At 38.7% G+C, this 21,407-nt stretch overlaps 2 protein-coding genes across 2 annotated transcripts in view; one reads left to right on the top strand and one right to left on the bottom strand.

Moving 5' to 3' along the window:
* Positions 1–20,598, bottom strand: part of LOC149180331 (uncharacterized) — a 234,497-nt gene extending 213,899 nt beyond the window's left edge. The window contains exon 1 of the mRNA XM_089413849.1: positions 20,382–20,598. Coding sequence (XP_089269975.1) covers positions 20,382–20,419 — 38 coding nt within the window. The 5' untranslated portion in view covers positions 20,420–20,598. The remainder of the gene's footprint in view (positions 1–20,381) is intronic.
* Positions 7,027–9,833, top strand: LOC149180332 (uncharacterized). Its single transcript, XM_089418163.1, has 2 exons — positions 7,027–9,456; positions 9,581–9,833. Exons 1-2 carry the CDS (start codon positions 7,252–7,254, stop codon positions 9,773–9,775), a joined length of 2,400 nt encoding a protein of 799 aa, XP_089274289.1. The 5' UTR covers positions 7,027–7,251; the 3' UTR covers positions 9,776–9,833.
* Positions 20,599–21,407: the final 809 nt, after the last annotated feature.

Below are 21,407 nucleotides of genomic sequence, written 5' to 3'. Positions count from 1 at the left end.
CCATACCAAGCCCGGGGTCCGTACAAAGCCTTCTTTAGTCAACAAACATGACATCCCCTCTCATGTACCTCGAAGTCTAGAGGTTTTTCCTTATACACTTCTTCTTCCTCAATTACTCCATTAAGAAAATTGATTTCCACATCCACTTGGTGTAACCCATAATAGAAGCAACAGATATAATAGTTTCAACAGAAGTGTACCTGACAAATGGAACAAATGTCTTTTCATAGTCCTCTCCCTCTTCCTAGGAGAATCCTCGCTTTCAACTTCTCTAAAATATTTACCAAATGCTAGATCTTGTAAATACACCTTGAAGTCATCACTGACTCCCCATAGATCTCGACACAATGACATCCTTCAACTTGTTGGTCTGCCTGATTCCTTTGTACTAGGAGCCCTTTTGGTATGATTCTAGATATCAATACAATATCTCCCTCTTGAGCATGAATCACTCCAAGGAGAAACCTCTTGCCACAAACCTTGCTCCATTCTTCCAAAATTTCAATTTGCTGTCAGAGCCTTAGCAGTCATCATAGTCTACTTACAATCCTCACTAGGAAGCCGTGGAAGAATGATTATACCCAACAAAAGAAACAAAGACAAGAGGTTAACAAATCAAAACAATAATAATCAAGGAAGACAAATATACGTTACTTATCTCTTGAGGATTGTAGGGAATTGTCAACTCCCTCTTGCTCCTTGCCTATTTGCGGAAATCACTAAAATCTATTTGTAATTTTATCTGTTGGAAATAATACTGGGGGGGGGGGTGAATCAGTGTTATTAAGTCAAATTCTTTTTCAATTTATACAAAGATTTGTATACGCTACTTCAGTGAATGAAAACAATGTGTATACGCAACTCTGACTAATGAAACTTGCGTATAACTTCCAGACTTATAATTTAATTTATTCTTCAGATGTTGATCATTAATCTGTGTGTCAGAACCATATAACAGTAAGCAGGAACAGAAAAGTAGAGCAGACAATCACACAAAAGAACACAAGATATAAGGTGGAAACCCAATGTGGGTGAAAACCACCTGCTGCAATATGTCTCTATCTTCTTTCAATTAGAAACTTCTTTTTACAATGATTCTGTACTAGTGCAATCTTATACCAACACGCAGGCTTCAACCTGCAGAAGGCTACAACCTTCTCTCGTTCTCCAGCTTCTCCTGGAAGGGAGCTACAACCCCCTTAGCTCTTGTACTAGCTGAGGTACTAGTACGTAGGTGCTGACCTACAGAAGGCTTCAACCTTCTCTTTTCTTCCAGGGACCACGTTTCATAAATTTTCAGACTGGATCCATGTATATCAATCAAACATCAAGTATATCTGCATTAACCAAACTCCTTTGTGCAAACAAATACTGAATCAACCAATAAATTCTCAGAATGTTGTAACCAGAAAACAGTACCAGTAACCAGACACCAATTCTGAACCCAGAACACTGCAGCAATAAACAGAAGCAGCTAAAACATATTTCAAGAGACGTACGCTACTTCACCAATATAAACCTGCGTACATACGCAGCTATTCCAAAACCAACCAACGTATATGCAATCTTCACTTGCTTAACCTGCATGTATACGCGCCTTTGCTGTGTCAAACCTGCGTACAAATCTATAAAAGATAATTTATCCTTTTACTTAATCAGACATCAGTTATACCCAGATTATCAGATTTATAGATCTAATCATGCGCCAAATATAATAGATCAAAATCACACAATGATACTACTATTCAAGCCTTGAGATCTTGACCCATCAATAGATCTTAACCATCGTGTAATGCTCAGGTTCCTCCTTGATTCAGATCCAGCTGTAACTCACCAACCAATCACCAGTATTCCAGATCTTGCTTCTCTCAAGATATTCAACATATAAGTCGATACACTTGCCAAATGATCTCCTTCCCTTTTTATAGTCTTAGGCCTTACCTTCCCTTTTTATAGTCTTAGGCCTTACTCAAACCATGGTCCAAAACCATTGAGAACTAATACTAGGGACCCAATACTTGGGTTCAACACTTTAAATGCAATACCAAGGACCAAAACCATAGGTTCAAATATGTCGGACTAAATACCATGGACCAACCATAAGTTTTCCCACATGTACGCGCTTTTCTTTGCATGAAAGTGCGTGCATACGTATACGCGCCTTTTGATCGGTACAACCGCGTGTATACGCGATTTTGTTAAGATGAACCTGCGTATACCTCATTTTCTTTCATTCTGAGAGCCTGAACTATGATCTGCCCTTTGAGTGAGTTGCCATCAAGGACAACACCTGTGCCATAGTGCCAAACCTGTGCCATAATGCCAACAATCTCCCCCTTTGGACTTGATGGCAACCCCAAGTCACTCAAAAACATTCTCCCCCTTTGACATCAAGGGCAAAGGGTTATGCTCCCCCTGAATACATGCTGAATCCTCTGCTCTGTTGTGCTGTCCAAGCTCCCCCTGACTGTAGGCAAGGTCTGCAAGAAGATGATCTATACAAGAAACATGACTTTAAAAGACCTTCCTATCACAAAAGACTCATACATACATCCATCTCCCAACCAAGTGGGGATTGACTCATCCACCCAACCAAGTGGGGATACACCAGAAGTTTACACATGACAAATAGGTACATTACATCATTCATCCCAGGCATAGTGGGGAAACCAAAATAGGCCGTTACATGACCTTGATAAAAGAAATATAAGACATAGAGACAAAATATCTACAGCAAGACTCTGACAGTTATCAACAACTAACATCGGCAGCATTTGTCAATCATTATTTAGACCATGTTCTCCTTTTGCACTTGTTCCACCTGAAATCAAACCAACTGTGAATTTGAACCAAGATCTTCTAAGATAATGCCAACAATGCATTATTAGAAGAATATATGCTCCCCCTGAACCTGTGCCAGATGGTCTCTGTCAGACCCATATCAAACTCTTTTCATCCTGAGCCTGGCCCCACTGCTTTTCTTCAAACCAACATATACACGACTGTACCTTCATAAACCGGCGTATGTACGCGGATCCTCCTCATTCAACTCGTGTACAACCACTTTTCTCTGAAACAGACAAGATTCAACAGCAAGATGATGCATCAACTACTCCCAGCTTCTGTCTAAGGTATTCAAATGTCTCCCTGGGCAGTGGTTTGGTGAGGATATCAGCAACTTGTTCCTTAGAGGGAACATACTCCAACTTGACCTTTTGTTCAAGCACTTGTTCTCGAAGAAAATGATATTTGATAGGTATGTGCTTGGTATTTGAATGCATGACTGGATATTTTGAAATGCTGATTGCACTTGTATTATACATAGAATGGGGATAGGTGGAGTACAAGTGATTTGCATGTCTTGTAATGTCTGCATCATCCAGAGGAGTGGTGTGCAGCAAGATGCAGTAGCTACATATTCTACTTCAGCGGTAGATAATGCAATTAAACTTTGTTTCTTGCTGAACCAAGATACTAACCTAGGACCCATAAAGAATGCACCACCACTAGTGCTTTTTCTGTCATGCACACTTCCTGCCCAATCTGCATCTGTATATGCATGAAGTGTGAGATCTATACTTCTAGGATACCATAAGCCATAGTTTTGAGTTCCTTGAAGATACTTAAAAATTCTCTTAACTGCCTGAAGATGAGTTTCCTTTGGATTTGCCTGAAACCTTCCAACTATTCCCACTGCATGCATAATATCTGGTCGGGTACCTGTTAGATAGAGCAGACTACCAATCATGGATCTATAGGTTGGTTGATGCACTGCTGCTGATTCATCATTTGCGCTGAGGCTGCATCCTGTTACCATAGGGGTACATACTGGTTTCGAATCCTCCATCCCATATTTCTTCAAGATTTGCTTGAGATACTTGGTTTGTGATAGAAAAATGTCGTCTTTGTTTTGTTGGACTTGTAAACCAAGAAAATGTGTGAGCTCACCAAGCATAGACATTTCAAACTCTTTTTGCATCACCAAAGCAAAATTTTGACTCATGTCTTCTTCATTGCTACCAAAGATGATATCATCAACATACACAACAAGTATTAGCAACTTATCATTGTCAACTTTTATATACAGATTGTTATCTGTGGAACCTTTTGTGAAACCTTGTTGATGGAGGTACTTATCCAAGCGATAATACCAAGCCCTGGGAGCCTATTTAAGGCCATAGAGAGCCTTTTTGAGTCTGCATACAAGCTTTGGATCATTTCCAAGGATAAACCCATCTGGTTGCTCAATATACACTTCTTCATCCAAGTCTCCATTTAGAAAAGCAGACTTCACGTCCATTTGAAATACTTTGAACTTCTGAAAGCTAGAAAGGGCAAGGAACATCCTTATGGCCTCAAGTCTGGCAACTGGTGCAAAAGTTTCTTCAAAGTCTATGCCTTCCTGTTGAGCATACCCTTTACAAACAAGTCTGGCCTTGTTCCTAATCACATCTCCATTTTCATTTAGCTTATTTTTGAATATCCATTTTGTTCCTATGACATTCTTATCTTTTGGTCTAGGAACCAACTCCCAAGTGTTATTCTTTTCAATCTGCTCAAGTTCTTCCTCGATGGCCTTTACCTAGCGTTCTTCTTTGCATGCCTCTCTTACATTTTGTGGTTCAGTGGAGGAGAGTAATGCTAGATAACTTGAAGCTTCTGAAATGGTTCTTCTTGTTTGTACACCTGCCTCCTTTTGCCCCAGAATTTGAGTTTCTGGATGATTCTTCTGAACGTACCTGGATGGAGTCTTTTCTTCTATCCTTATCTGTTCTTTTGGTGCCTCATGGGTTTCTTCTTCATCATGAGTCTGGTTTGCTGTAGAAGGATAGTCCTCATCATCTTCGAACTCTTCAGATTTTACTTGCCTTGGAATGTTTCCTTCTTCATCAACCACTACATCAATACTTTCAACAATTTTTCCAAGTCTTTTATTGTAACACTTATATGCTTTGCTGTGGGGAGAGTAACCAAGGAGAATGCCTTCATCTGCTCTAGGTTCAAAATTGCCAAGGTTTTCATCAATCTTTTTGATGTAGCATTTGCTCCCAAAAATTTTGAAGTATTTTACCGTGGGAGTCTTACCATACCATAGTTCGTGAGGAGTCTGAGTGCTGTTTACCCGGACGTTTGTCTTGTTGAGAATAGTAACTGCAGCAAATGCAGCTTCACCCCAGAAGGTTGCGGGAGTTCCAGACTCATCAAGCATAGCACGAGCCATTTGTTGAACCGTTCTGTTCATCCTTTCCACTACTCCATTTTGCTGAGGAGTCCTTGCAGTAGAGAATTCCCTTCTTATTCCATGTTCTTCACAAAAATCGAAAAACTCATTCGAGGTAAATTCCCCTCCTCGATCAAACCTGAGGCATTTGATTCTGTGATCTGATTCGTTTTCCACCAAGGCTTTGAATGATTTGAACTTTTCGAAAGCTTCATCTTTATGCTTCATAAGTCCTATCCAACACATCCTGGAAAAGTCGTCAATGAACAATATAAAGTATTCTTCTCCTCGAGGTGACCTTTTCCTAGATGGACCACATACATCCGTATGGACAAGTTCAAGTGGCCTGCTAGCTGATCCTTCCTTCTCAGGGAAATTAGTTCTGGTTTGCTTACCAAATTGACATGATTTGCATATTGTATTGTCTGGAATTCTGATGTCAGGTAGATCACGAACCACCTGATATTTGCATGCTTTCCTTATCTGTGAGAAGCTTAAATGCCCCAATCTTTTGGGCCATAGCCAGTGTTCATCATTCTTGCTTAGATAGCATTGTTGTTGTCCTCCCTTGAGTATATATAAATTATTTGGAGTTCTTATGCCTTTGATCACTGTTTCTCCTGTATCAAGCTCACGAACAATGCATCCATTTGATCGAAATATTACTTCATTTCCTTGATCACACATTTGACTGACACTTAATAAATTATGATTTAAGCCATCAACATACATAACATTTCCAGCCTTGACCTTTTCTTTCAAAAGAACAGAACCTTTACCTTTTATGAGTGTAGGGGTGTCATTTCCAAATGAGACCTTCTTTTCCTTTTCTAAGGCACTATATGACTGAAGTTTATCTTTATCACCTGTCATATGTTTTGAGCATCCACTGTCGATGTACCATTGATTTTCCTATCCTTCCGCATATAAGGCTATCCCACGTCTTCCTGGTAGCGGTTCTTTCTTTTTCCATGTTTTGGGACTTAATGAAGCTTGCTCCTTCTGAGTAAAATTGTAGAAACCTACTCCTACATTCAGAATCTTCATGACCGAAGTCGTTACAAATAGAACATTCTATTTCATTTTCAAGAGCAAAAAAGTTATTGTAGGTCCTTTTCATGATCCCAATCATACTCCTTTGTTTTTGAGCTTCTCTAGTCATGATTGTCTTGTAGGCAACACATTGAGCTGCTTTGTGACCAAAGTTATGAGAAGAGAAACATTGGCCATTGAAGAAACTCCTGCGATTATCAAATCTACCAACCAAATGATTGTAGTTTCTATTGACGTCCATTCTTGAGGTAAATTGAGAACAGGGTTGCAGGAATCGCCCCCCCCCCCCCGGAGGATCCAAACCCGGAACCGCGGATCGGAGCGAACCGTCCCGGAATCCAATTTGGAAGCGCGATTCGGAGGAGGTGGCGCGGTTCCGGAATTTAAATGCGATTCCTGCCTTTTGGGTTGCGGCCACCCCGGAACCGCGGATCGGAGGGCGGTTCGGGCACGGGGTGGCGCCACGCTTCCGGCCCGGAACCGCACGCCACCCGCACGCCACCCAGGCGATTCCGGAAGCAACCCCGCGGCCTCCTTTTTTTTAATTTATTTTTTTTAAATTTGTTTTAATATGTGACTTAACTAGCATGAGGGGGTGGGTTAGGTTAGTTTAGGGTGAGTCTAGGGTGACTTTAGAAAAGAATAAAGCCCCCATTCTCTTCTCATTTTCTCACTTTGAGTTTATGAGAGTTGGAGAAGAGAAGAGAGGAGAGGAGAAGAGAAGAGAGGAAAGGAGAGGAGAAGAGAGGAGAGCTTGGAGGAGTGAAGAAGGAGGAGCTAGGAGAAGGAGGAGGAGCTTGGAGCAAGAGCTTGGAGGACTTCATCTACAAGAGCTAAAGAGGTAAGTTCAAACCCCAAACTCCCTTGTTTTTTTGAAAAAAAAATTGTATTTTTCTCCTCCCTCTCCTACTCTTTCCCATTGTTTCTACTTGCTCCTTTATTTACAGGTTGTCCACCACCTATATCCATATTCCAAGATGGTGTTCTTTTGGCTTCTATGTATCATTCCACTCTTGGTTTTAATGATGGCAAGGGTGAGGAATAGAGGGGAAGAGGAAGGGGATGAACTTGGTCCTAATAGTAGTGACCCAATGTATGATGAGGAGGAAGGGTTTGAAGAGGAAGGGGATGAACTTGAAGAGGACACTGAAGCACAAGATGGGAAAGGTACATCAAATCCCTTGTGGAACTATGTGACCAAACTTGAAGGGGGAAAGGGTGGTGGATCTTACAAATGGATGTGCCCTCATGATTGTCATGGAGGAAAACCATATACGGGTTCATATACCCGTCTGAGGAGGCATTTTTGTGGGGTGCTAGAGAGTGATGAAAAAAAGGGTTCTGTGGGGGTAGCCATTTGCCCAAAAATTTCAAGTGAACAAAGACAAAAATACATCAAAATAGAGATGGCTGCACAACAAAAAAACAAGAAACAAAAAACTCATTCAGAATCAAGTGCAACCTCTAAATTTGGTAGTTGCCCATCTCCTTATGGTACTTCTGCAACCTCTGGAGGTAGAAAAACAATAGGGGATTTCCTTAATGTTACTGGGAGGGATGATGTGGATGGAAAGGTAGTCCGTTTTCTTTGTGCTTGCGGTGTACCATTCAATGTGCTTCGCTCTCCCTATTGGCATGACATGGTAAAGGCCATCAATGAAGCCCCAAAAGGATACAAGGCCCCCAACTATGAGAAAGCTAGAACAGTGTTATTAGAAAGAGAAAAAGCTAAGGTTCAAAGAGCTGTGACACGTTTTACACATGAGTGGGTGGATTATGGGGTATCCATTGTATCAGATGGGTGGACAAATATTAGAAACCAACATTTGATAAATGTTCTTGGTGTTTCTTCTAAGGGTGCAGTATTTATTGCATGTCATGACTCCTCCTCCATCAGTGCAACTGCACAAAACATTGCAGATCTCCTATTGAAATCAATCAAAGATGTTGGTCCGAATAATGTGGTTCAAGTGATCACAGATAATGCAGCAAATTGTAAGGCAGCAGGAAAAATTATTGAGCGTACTCATCCACACATCTTTTGGTCTGGGTGCCTGGTTCACACATTGAACCTTTTGATGCATGATATTGTGAAACACAAAGAATGTGGGTGGATTGCTGAGGTTTACAGGAAAGGGAAGCAGCTCATTAAATTCATCACAGGGCATACAAGGGTAAACTACTTCTATGGCACTTACTCCAAGTTGCAATTGCTTAAAATTGCAAAGACAAGATTTGCTAGTTATTACCTCACCTTTAGGCGGCTAGTGAAGGTGAGACAAGCTTTAACTAATCTGGTGTGTGCTGAAACATGGGATGAAATTAACCAGTGTACAGATGGTGCTACTGCTAATGTAGTCAAGGACACTGTTCTTGACACTTACTTTTGGTCACAGGTTAAATATGTTTTGCAATTCACCAAACCAATTTATTACATGATCAAGTTTGCAGATTCAGATCGACCAGTAATTGGGGAGGTGTATGAGCAAATGGATAGCATGTTGGGGCAGATTAAAGACATTGTTGAGCCTAGAGATACCACCTTGTACAATTATATTCGTGAAGAGGTGGAAAAGCGATGGGATATGCTAAATGTTCCATTGCATGCATTAGCATATGTTTTGACACCTAGGTACTATCATCCATCATGGCTTTCAAAACCAGCACCTGGGGGGGGAAGCAGGAAAAAACCACACCAAGATAAAGAGGTTCACGAAAAATATATGGCTGCATTGAGTAGATTAATCCCTGATAATGAGGAGGCTGCATTGGTACGGAGACAGGTGAGCAACTATACGCTCAACACTGGTCCATTTGGGAGCATGCATTCAATTGAAGATCGAGAGCATTTTTCTGCTCTTGAGTGGTGGAACATGCATGGAGGGCCTACTCCACTTCTACAGAGTTTGGCATTGCGGGTGCTATCACAGGTGGTAAACACTTCTTCTGCAGAGAGGTGTTGGAGCTCTTATTCTTTCATCCACAGTGTTAAAAGGAACAGGTTGAGTTTAGATCGGGCAGAGAGCTTGGTTTATGTTCATTACAACTTGCGATTGTTGTCCCATTACTGTGAAGATGCAAAGTCTAATAAAGACTTGTTGACTTGGGACAAGCATCCAGAGGAGCCCAATTTGGAGGATGGAGTGTTGCAACTAGAGCAATTAGAGGATGCTCTTATCCAGGTATGTCCATTGTGGTATGAATTTTCCAATTTTCCCTTATAAAGCATTTCTCTAATTCATGTTTTTAATTTTTTTGTTAACTAGTGTTTTTTTTTTTTTGCATGAATTTTTTGAGCGATTCTAGGATGATGATGACCGTGTTGATATGCCACCACCCCCACCCCCATCTGGTCCTAGGTTCCATGGTTCAACACCAACAGCAGGGGGTTCTTCTTCATCAGTTCCAGTGCCACGACTTACACAGGGACCATCTTCTTCATTGCCACCACGTGGAGGCACGCCATCACGTTCTATTCGTGGTGGAAGGAGGAGAGATTAGTAGATATATTCACAATCTACTTCTTTTTGTCATAGTCTATAGATTACTCATTAGACTTGTAGACTTGTGAATTTGAATTTTGAACCTTTTTGGCTTGGCGGTGACCAAGTGACATATTTTGTAAACATTATTATTTGAATTTTGGACATGACAAATGTTGACAGTTGCTCACTTGCTAGATAAATCATAATATGCTCTATGTTTTATGTTTTATAATATGCTTAAATGTTTTATGTTTTATAATATGCTTAAAAATTTGATGTATGTTTGTAATAGCTAGAATATAGATGATTGTTGTACATACTAGTAACTACAATGGAATCATGGATGCCATATCTATCTTGATTTATGCAAAAATATGCATGTTTTCATGTCTTCTACAATTAATTTGGTATTTGGGATGTTTGTTTTGAGTATAAATGCAAAAAAATATATAAAAATATATATATATATAGCAGACGCTTCCGCGGACGCTTCGCTCCCTAGATTTTTGGAAAATGACGCTTCCGCGCTTCGCGCTTCCGCTTCGCTCCCGCTTCGTGCAACATTGATTGAGAATGATTTACCTGTGGTTGGTTGTAGCTTTTGTTCATCCTTGAAGCAGATTGCCCCCGATTTTCCCAGTAGTCTTTGTTCATTCTTGAGGTAAATTGTCCCTGATTTACCTGATGATCTCCATTGGGCCTTTGTTGTCGATTATCAACCTACTCACTTCTCCTTGCAGCTTCAAGATAACTTTTGGAGGTAGATGGCTTCTATGCTTGAGATGTTTCTTTGGTATACCCAAGACCTGTCTTGATTAGAGGAGAATGTTGTACTTTGATAATTTGATCTAAAGTTTCAGATCCTTTAGCAAATCTAAGATTAAGAGCTTTCGTTTTCTCAATGTCCTTTCTAAGTCCCACAATTTCACATTCCAACTTTTCATTGTGTTTCTCCATTTCAGCAAATTGGGATGTCAGAGTATCTATAATCATGTTTTTCTCCTCTAAGCAAATTTTGAGTTTAGAAATTTCTTCATAAAGACTTTCTTCATCTATAGCATCCAAGAAATCATCATCTTCAAAAGCCATCAAAAGTCTATAATCATTACTTCGTTCATCTTCATCGCTATTTGAAATTCCATCACTGTCTTCATGTGTGTAATAGCTCTTCTTACTTGCACTCTGTTTTCTCTTCCATCTAACTGGTTCGTTACCTTTGTCAAGCTTATCTTTATGAGGACACTTGGCCGCATAGTGACCGACTCTTCCACAAGCAAAACATTTGAAAGAGAGCTTACCTCTGAATCTTCCAGAACCCCGTTGAAGGTTTTTGACAAAATTTGACTCTTCCTCTTCTTCCGACATATGTCCTGAGTCATTGTAATCTCCTTTTCCTGAGGCTTTGAATGCGACTTCTCTCTTGTCGGACTAAATACCATGGACCAACCATAAGTTTTCCCCCATGTACGCGCTTTTCTTTGCATGAAAGTGCGTGCATACGTATACACGCCTTTTGGTCGGTACAACCGCGTGTATACGCGATTTTGTTAAGATGAACCTGCGTATACCTCATTTTCTTTCATTCTGAGAGCCTGAACTATGATCTGCCCTTTGAGTGAGTTGCCATCAAGGACAACACCTGTGCCATAATGCCAACATTATCAACCTAGTAAAACATATCCTCATCTTTATCATCAACTACTAATGCTTTTGTAGTGTCATTCTTGGATTTCTTATGATGTGTGTTGATTTTCAGAATGTTATATGTGGTGATAATCACTTAAAACAATTTCATTCACTTTCATTCACCCCAGTAACAGTTAAGCAATTATAGATAGAACAATAAACAGTGAATGCACAATAGAAGATAACCAAACACAATGAGACAGAGATTTAGGTCAAAGACCAGGGCAAAACCCCACAAGGGGGAAAACCCAAAAATCAATTCTTCTTCTTCTTGGTCAATCAATGTTCAACATGAGATGCATAGTCCAATAGTACATCCATAAACCAGTCAAAGCAAAAAGTTTGCTTTGACTTTCCAAGTCAATACAATCCAATGAGAGAGAAAAAAGTCAATTTGGTCAAAGATCAGATTTGCAACAAAGGTCCAAAATTTGGCCTGTGGAGGCTCAGTGAACTGCATCTGTCAACCTGTGGTCAAAGCCCAGTCAAATCTACGATCAACGCCCAAAAAGAAATGTCAAAGATTCAGTCAACACAGAGAATATTCGACCTCCCTTGCTCAGTTAAATTTGATCAAATTAGCAGCAGAAAGTCTCGATCAAAGGAGAGAGAAAATCACAGGTTTGACCTGCGGTTAAACCCTAGTCAACAAACCAGAAATAGAGACGATAATTCGGCCAATCGAAGTCAAAGATGCCACAAAATATTCGACCTCCAAAACAATCCAAGCAGCTCAATCAAATCAGAGTCAAAGTTCCTAAGTCAAGGCAAGTCAAAGGAGAAAAATTGTTGGTCAACGCAAAACAGAAAAGACTCCTTTCCCTTCACCCAAGTGAACTCCTTCTGCGAATTTTAGATCAGATTGTGTGTTGTGTGATGATGTTAAATGACCTCCAACGATTGGTCTATTTATATGAGTAGAAGGAGGGGCTATTTCCATTTGTGGGGCCAACATGAACATGTTGAGACTGCCTTGGTAAAGGGGAAAAATATAATTTGTCTCCATTATTTCGATGATGAAATTCCAACCGACGCTGCCCATTTTCAACAATGTGAATGCTCATCATCATCATTATCAGCAATTGAGGCACAATGCTTGCCCTTCCTCTTCCTATCATTATTTCCTTCCAAACACTTGTCCTGATAGTGGCCATACTAGTTGCAACAAAAACATTGAATTTTCAACATATCCTTCTTTCCTTGAGAGGGAGTTGGTCTTCTTCTTGCATTCCTTTGAAACCTTCCAAAATTTCTCCTTCCTCTGCCATCTTTAGAGTGGGCTGCAAAAGGTTGAGAGTCACCATCTTGAGGTCTTGGAATCTTCCCTTTTGAGACAAGTTTAAATTCCTCTTGAATACATGAGGTCCATAATTTCTCAAAACTTGGAATATCCTTTCTGCCACAAATACTAGATGCAAACAAATCCCCAGAGTCATGCAAACCATTAACTATTGTAGACACAAGTTTTGTATCATAAATAACTTCATCAATAGCTTGAAGTTGATCTCTTAATTGAGAGATCCTCATGAAATATGAAGCCGCAATATCATCCTTTGTCAATTTAACATCACAAAGTTCATTCTTCAAACCTATGTTGCACAGGATCGCAAACCTGGGGTTGTGGTTCTCAAACCCGTTCCTGGTTCTCGTCCCCAAGTATCAAATTCTGGTACAGGTGCTTCTAAAGAAGAACCCATAAGAACCAGATTCTTCTATGAAGAACCGAGTTCTCCATTAAAAAAAATTGGGTTCTTTTGTCTTGAAGGGTACAGAGAACCCTGATGATGGGTACTTGGAACCACAAAATCGGGTTCTTTGGGGTTCATTTTAGTTTTTGTTTTTAAAATTTTAATTAATTTAATGGGCTTCCCCTAATATTCCAAGTAGATAGTTCTCCATCTTGTGAGAGGAATTGGAGTACTTATGCCTTCATCCATTCAATAAAGAGAAATAGGTTGGGCTCAAAGAAGGCAAAAAACTTAGTGTACATTCATAGCACACTTCGTCTCATATCTCGAAAAGACCCTGGGTACAAGGACGGTCCTTTCAAGAAATGGGACCAATATACAGATGATGTTATGTGTGTGGACGAGGAGATACAACCAGATGGGGCCTTATTGAGCTACCTACAGTTGCTATGATGAGCAGGAGCCTCAAGATGAGAGTGATTCCTACCTGGAGAGCATGCTAACTGAAGATCTGAGTGATGTTGATGACATGGCTTAAGGAAACCATTGTTCACTATTAGCTATTTTTATTTTAGTATTTTAAAATTTCCTAGTTCATATTTGGAGATGCCTTAAGGCAAATTTTGAATGTAGCATGACAATGGACATATATCATGATTCTTATTAATACGTGAACTCCAATTTGCACCTGATATCAAACTAGAAATTTTGAAATTTCAACGTGAATGTTGAAGGTTCAATGATGTGCATGTTTAAATCTTTAAAGTTTAAATTATAAATATTTTAGTTTTCTTGTTTAAAGTTGAAAAATATACAAATTCATATATATTGTAATTTATAAAATATAATATTTATATAAATTATAATATACCCCTGAAAAACCCACACACCCTATTTCAAAAAAGACATACCCGTCCCCGTCCCTAAACCCACGTTCCCTGGCAACATAGCTTCAAACTCATTTTTTTGACCAATGTTATTGATGGAATAGAATCCAACTAGAGCATCATACATCTTCTTAAAAGAGTCCAAACCTGAGACATATGGAATCAGATGATCTTTGATGGATTCAACAATAATTTTCATGGTTGTGATTTTATTCTTCTTGTATCTTTCTTTTCCTTCATTATCCTGTGGTTTGGTAATTGTGCCCTTCACATACTCCAAAACATCATTCTCTGCAAGAATGAGATCAATCCTTGTCTTCCATGCCTTGAAGTTTGTAGCACCTTCCGACTTGTTTTTGTCTTAGTATAGGAACCCGTGGTCATAGATCTGGTCAAACAACCAGATTGCAGATATAGATATCTTCAAGAGTGATCTCAATACCCTTTTTCTTCACCAAAGCTCTAATACCATGTTGATTTTTAAGGTGCAATTAAGACAAACACAATTTTCTGCCAGATAATTACTTCCAATGATACAATTTATCTCTTTAGCATATTCCAAATCATTAAGTAATTACACTTCAAAAAAATTCAACCATAAAAGCAGTTGGGCAATAGAGATCACAGTAAAAATAAAGATGCACAAGAGACACACAAATTTATCCTAGGAAAACCAAACAAGGGAAAAAACTAGCAGTCTTATCTTAGGAGAAATTGTCTAATTCAATCAAATGTACATCTGAATTTCCAGTCAAAACATGGTCAAATTGACCACACCACTTTCCAAGTCAAACTTGATCAAAGGAGAAAGAAAATTTAGACTCTTGTTTAGCTAGTCAAATTTGGTCAACACGCCAAATTTTGGCCTCTACATTTCCTGGTCAACTGCGGTCGAATTTCGGCCTTATAACTCCCTTAAAAAATTTGGTCAAATAGCCACAGTTGACCTGCAATCAACACTAGTCAAACAAGTTTGGTCAACATCCATATTTCTGCCCAGGGATTCGAGCAACAGTCCAGTCAAAGAAGCCTAAAGATTCAGCCCAATAACTAGTCTAGGATTCCAAGTCAAAGCAACCCAGAAATGCCAAGTCAACATTGGTCAAACTTCGTTGGTCAACTTCAAGTGTCCTCCTTCGCACGTGTGAACAGTAGTCTTCTTCTTGGAATGATCTGAATTGATGAGATGCCAAATGAGGAGGTCCAAATGTCAATATATAGGAGTCAAACCATGTGGGTTTTGACCAAGGGTCAAACCCCTTCAAGAGGTGGGGCCGACCTATCAAGTTGGGGCCAACATGAACAGTAAAATAATATTTTATTTCTCTTTGATTTTGTTGACTTAAATATCGACCGTAGCTGCGTAATTTCAACAAAAGCATCTCAATGGACTTCATTACAACTATTACAAGGCTACCCAAGGCACAAAGGCAATGATTACATCTATACAATGGTTGACAGCATGACGAAATTTGCACATTTCTTTGCAATTCCAACTAATTATTTGACCAAACAGGTAGCAGAACTATTCTTCAAAGAAGTCTTTAAACTCCATGGACTACCTACAATATAATCAGTGATCGGGATAGCAGATTTATGGGTGCATTTTGGCGTGAACTTTTCAGGTTAGTGGGAACAGAATTGACCCCTAACACTAGCTACCACCTGCAAATAGAAGACCAGACAAAGATTGTGAATAAGTGGATTGAGGGATACTTACGTAAATATGTTACTAGTCAAGAAAAGGCATGGATTAAGTGGTTGTACCTTGGGACATTGTTACAACACCACTTATGATTTGTCTATTGGGATGACGCCATTCAGAGCACTGTACAGCTATGATGACCCATCTTTTATCAACTTGGCCTTTGCAGATAGCAGGGCCCCATTAGCTAAACACTGGATTCAAGAAAGTCAGAACATTCTTATGATATTCAAAAAGAACCTGTAAGCCACTCAAAACCAGAAAATAAATGCGTGCAGACCAAGCATCGAACATAACCCAGCTTTGAGGTAGGAGATCTCGTTTTCTTAAGGTTGCAACCATATAGACAATCTACACTCAAGAAAAGCAATGCAGAAAAGTTGACGCCGAGATTTTATGGACCTTACAAAGTGCTCCGACGAGTTGGGAAAGTTGCTTATGACCTAGAACTGCCAAGCGAAAGCAAAATTCACAATGTCTTCCATGTATCATGTCTCAAGAAGGTTGTTGAGCAGCGTTCACTACTTCTATCGAGCTACCCCCTTCGAATGAAGAAGGACAACTAGAGCGAACTCCAGAAGCTATGATGGCAGTATGAGAAAAGCGACTAAGGGGTAGAGTGATTCCAAAATATCTTATTAGATGGAAAAACATAACAAAAGAAGACACTACATGGGAAGGAGAATGAATTTTACAGCATCATAATTTGTAATTGCTTAGGCAAGCAATTTTGGGAAGGGGGGATTGTACTGTCCTCTTCGATTTGATTGGCTAAGGGCGAACGAAATAACCAATCCAACCCCATAGGCTATAGTCTTGATAAAGGGGGGAAACCCAATTTTTCCAATGTTTGGGATTGGGAAGGGGGGATTGTACTGTCCTCTTCGATTTGATTGGCTAAGGGCGAACAAATTAACCAATCCAACCCGATAGACTATAGTCTTGATAAAGGGGGAAAACCTAATTTTTCCAATGTTTGGTGCAACATTGGGTAAATTTTGGGTCGACTAAGACAGAAAAAGCCCAAATTGGGGATTGCATTCACAACCCCTCAAATTCGAGAACCTGTGAAGGAATCTATAAATAGAGGAGAGTTGGAATCAATTTGGCATCATCAATTTGGATCAAAATATATATGTTCTTGAGTTGTGGCTCTGAGGGTTTTAAGACCCCTATTCCTCCACTAATTTCGGTGGTGAAAAATTCCACCCTGGTTAGTCATTTTCTCTTTTTATCTTTTGTTATTTTGTCTGGGAAATTCATGGGATCTAGCCACTGTTTGGTCTAACTACAATTCGGTGGTATTTCCAGTTGAAGGTGACGCAAACTGTGGGATGAATTGAAGTTTTAGGGCAATGCAAGCATAGTTGGGAGTCTGCACTAACACAAAAGCAGCAGTATGTAGTTTCGACCTTCCTAGGGTTGCGGACTAATTCTGAGGCAGTAAAACACAAGACGAAACCCTTCTAGATGCAACGGACTAGTATTTGTCCCTCCTAAGGCTGTGAATCATTACAGGAGGACATATGAGTTTCACATGGGAGCATCTAATCCACTACGAGTTGATTATAGACGTGCTCAGGCTAAATATCTAGGTTGTGGGCACCTTGAGGAAGGCAACCGAGGTTATGTCACTATTGTAGGTTTGTGATTAACAATCCAAGTCACTATTGCAGGAGACTAGGATAAATTTGCAATAAGTAGAAATCTGTTAAATTTGGTTTAATATTGGAGCTAGTTTGTCAAATCACTGATAGTTGTGAACATTTTAGCATGAATATTTCCACAGTCATTAACTTGATGTAGAGGAAACTTTCTGATAAACTATGCGTTGTCATTGATACAACGTTTTAGGTGAATATTTCACCCATCTTCAAGGACATTAAGATTTTTTGATGATGTGAATAGTGCTAGACCGAGTTAAATAGAGCAAGAAGTTAGAATTTAGCCGTTAGGGAGGGCGAGAAAGGTGAGACGTTTATTAGATATTGAAAGAAAATAAATAAAATTAGAAATTGAATCCAGATTAAAGGATTCAAGTCAAAAGGGTAAAATAATAATAAATACTCTAATTCATAATGGTCAAAAAAATATATATTAATTTCATTTTGATAATAGTCAAAAAAAAATATTAATTTAATTTAGTTAGTTAAGAGTGGGTATAATAAGTTAAATGTAAAGATTATTAACTTAGAATTGATTGGATTGAAATGAAATCACAATTTGACATAAAATATAATAATAATTGAAAAGGTTATTATTATTATTATTTTGGTTAAAGTTGAATTAAAAATAGAATGACAACACACAATTTACCATAAGGTTTCCTCTACATCAAGTTGTGAACATTACCGTACTTGGTGGAATATTGGATTCCTTGTTTACTGGGCAATCAGCCCTATTATTTATTGTAGATTTGAGGAGAATCGTATTGCTTAGATTATTCATGTTTGATTACTGCTATCGTTGAATGAATTGTTTATTACATTAAGGAATACCAATTCTTGAACATTACTGTACTTGGTGGAATATTGGATTCCTTGTTTACTGGGCAATCAGCCTTATTATTTATTGTAGATTTGAGGAGAATCGTATTGCTTAGATTATTCATGTATGATTACTGTTATCGTTGAATGAATCCTTTATTACATTAAGGAATACCCATTCTTGAACATGAATTTTGTCGAAAATCTTAAGTTGAATAACACACCCTAAGGGCAAAATTACCCTAGGGCATTACATGGTAAAATCCTATGAGCATCAATTAGTAGTAGGAATCAAGACACTTACTTTATAATACATCTCACATTGTTGAGATTAAAAAAATTATAAAAATTAACTAAATTATTATATTATTTTTATTAGTATTATTTTCTACGCGGTTTACGGATTTGGATCCTGGAGATTGGTGACTACTACATACACGAAATATGTGTACTAGGCAGATCCACCCAAAGGGGTCACTTCCTATCGATTCACCCACAGAGCCTGACCCCGAGAGTGTCGAGAGAATCGAACCCGTGACCTCTCAATAGCAACAGTGCTTTAACGACGGGGACTTGAACAATTGACCTAACCTTTTGGGCTGTTGTTATTATTATTATTATTATTATTTTTAGAATTAGAATTAATATATGAGTTAAACATAAATACATTAAAAAATGTATAACAAGAAAAAGATAAATATAGTAAAGCAACACTAAGCAATAAGAATTCAATGACACTAGTGGTCATGATATTTTTTAGTAAATTGAAAAGCAAGAAAGGCATAATTATCTTCCAGATAAATCTCAACCCTCTATCTAGATTACAATTATAAATATTCCATAGATATTTTATAAAGATTAAATCCCCACCATTTGCCTAATAATTATTGCTGATAATTAAATCAAAACTCTGGAAGCCCTGTTCCAACATAAACATAGACAGGCCTTTAAGCGTAAGAAACAGTGCCACCAAAAATAACAGTATGAGATAACTTCCTGGCTCATCATTTTGATGATCGAGTGGTGATTGTATCGCTGTTGAGTAGTATTAGCGACTGTAGTCAATATTTTCAATGATGAGTCTATGGATATTGAACGGTGAGGCAGAGTGCAGTGGTTATAAGTTTTATGAATTAATTTATAAGACTTTCTAACGAAAGTGCTAGTTCCAAGCGTTATAAGTTTTATAAATTACTTTCTGAACAACTGCTAGTTCCAGGAAGCATTTTGAAATTAAAATTAAGAAACATATAGGATTTTTTGGCTTAAGCATAGTCACAGAATTTGTGGCTTCGTGAACAATCAAACAGCCTTCGTATTTCAATTTGCAGCCACCATCACTCCCACTGCCCATAAAGAATCGCTAAGTGGGACTAGTACCGCACAGGATTATGTTAATGGTTAATTTAAATTTCAGTATGGCAGCTAACGGCCCATCTGAAAGCGTTTAGAGACATAAGGTTTATACAAAAAGGCCCTGAGCACATAGATGGCCGATTGCATTGTCTTGATGGTGACTACACTGGTATCTAGTCATAGCAGACGACGGAGGGTAATAGGCTTTAAAGAACGGTGCTGCTGCCAGTCGAGCATTAAAGCGAAAAACGAAACTGGAGCTACAGCAACTATACATTATAAGGGCGTTGATATATTTCAAAACTGTTTATGTAATTCGTCCTTTAACAATTTCTTACGTCCGGAATTGTGAATAAGTCTCATAACTCCTACATATTAAGGATGCCCTCCAACTTACATCCACCCGTAAATACAAAAATTATCTGCAATAAGCTCTAAACTCTTACCAGTGCTTGACATTAGCCCTTGGAACAAGTCACTAACAAGCGATGCGAGACGAGAATACTTTCCTTCGCCAGCGAGAGTACTCTACTTCTGAACAAGCGCGAATACGGAAACAGGCCACAACAGTAACATATGGCAAACCAACTGCATTCTGAAAGCTTCCAAATTTTTCCGTTGAAGAGAAGAATGAACATGAATACGGGGAGGAGAGGGAAAGGTCCCCCGAAGAAAACAAGAATTGGGAAGACAATGGGGTAAGCATTTAACGAAAAAGATATCAATGAGGTAAGGCCAAATTTAAAATAAGCCAAAAAAATAAAAATGAAGTGGTGTTTCGACTGCCGTGGTGTTTGGGCTTCCGGGGCCTTACCTGTGTCCCTGCCCCTGCTCCTGTTTCGCAGACCTCATTTCATCTCATAAAAAATGAAAAGTACTTAGGAGCAAAATGGGATTCAGAAGAAGCGTTTCGCCATGGGTAATCCAGCTCCGAGGTTGCAGGTCTCATGCAACTCCCGCCATCAAAAGAAGAGAGACCTGAAATGCAGGCAAAACACTCTTCCCCTAGTCGTTTGCAGTTAATGCCCCTGGTTTTTTATTTTAAATGAAATTTCCCATGTGTCTGCAACGGCTGTGCTTTTACTGCTGAAGCTTCGAACTCTCTGCAGATCCGACGGTAAGGAGTGGCGCAGAGGTTCATCTGAGGGTAATCTGTCCGTCGAATAAATGTCGCTAATTCCCCGTACGAGTGAGTGGAATGGCGGCCCTAATGTGGAAAGTGTGATTGATTGATGGTGTCCCCGAGATCATGAGGTGGGGTCCACAACCCTGGGGACTTTCGAGGTTTGCGTCCGACGTTAGTGTGTAACCAAATACCAGTGATGGCACAGTGGGAAAAAGACTGGCAATATATTGTATTTAAGTGCGACAAATACCAATGATGGCACAGTGGAATATAGGTTGCAATATATTATGTGTGAACCTTTGCAAATGATTACATCAAGTTGTACCATAACGACCCTCCATCACATCAATCCAAAACATGGACAGCAACCATGTTGTATTCAACGCTCCATATTTATCCATAGCAATAAATATATATCCATATAGGTTAAAGAGTGTAGAGCAACCATGTTGTATTCAACACTTTAGCTGTGAAAATATATCCATATGGGTTAAAGAGTTAGACATAATTTTAAATAAAAATTATATCTCAACAATAATATTTAAATTATGATATTAATTTATTAATATATTAAAAACAAATATTATTAAATAATTAAATAAATAGTTTTTTTTAAATAATGATATTAGTTTATTAATTTATTAAAAAATATTTATGATATTAATATATTAAAAACAAATATTATTAAGTAATGGTTATTTTTTGAAAATTAGT

Source organism: Pinus tabuliformis, chromosome 3_2, assembly GCF_031772625.1.
Source record: "Pinus tabuliformis cultivar Carrire ecotype Pingquan chromosome 3_2, CPIR1, whole genome shotgun sequence".
NCBI classification, from domain to species: domain Eukaryota; kingdom Viridiplantae; phylum Streptophyta; class Pinopsida; order Pinales; family Pinaceae; genus Pinus; species Pinus tabuliformis.
This window is presented reverse-complemented; position numbering and strand designations above follow the sequence as displayed.

Excerpts from the sequence above, each read along its gene's own strand:
- LOC149180332 (XM_089418163.1), top strand. The coding sequence starts at position 7,252 with ATGGTGTTCTTTTGGCTTCTATGTATCATTCCACTCTTGGTTTTAATG. Across the intron at positions 9,457-9,580 it reads TAGAGGATGCTCTTATCCAG|GATGATGATGACCGTGTTGA; the intron begins GTATGTCCATTG and ends GAGCGATTCTAG.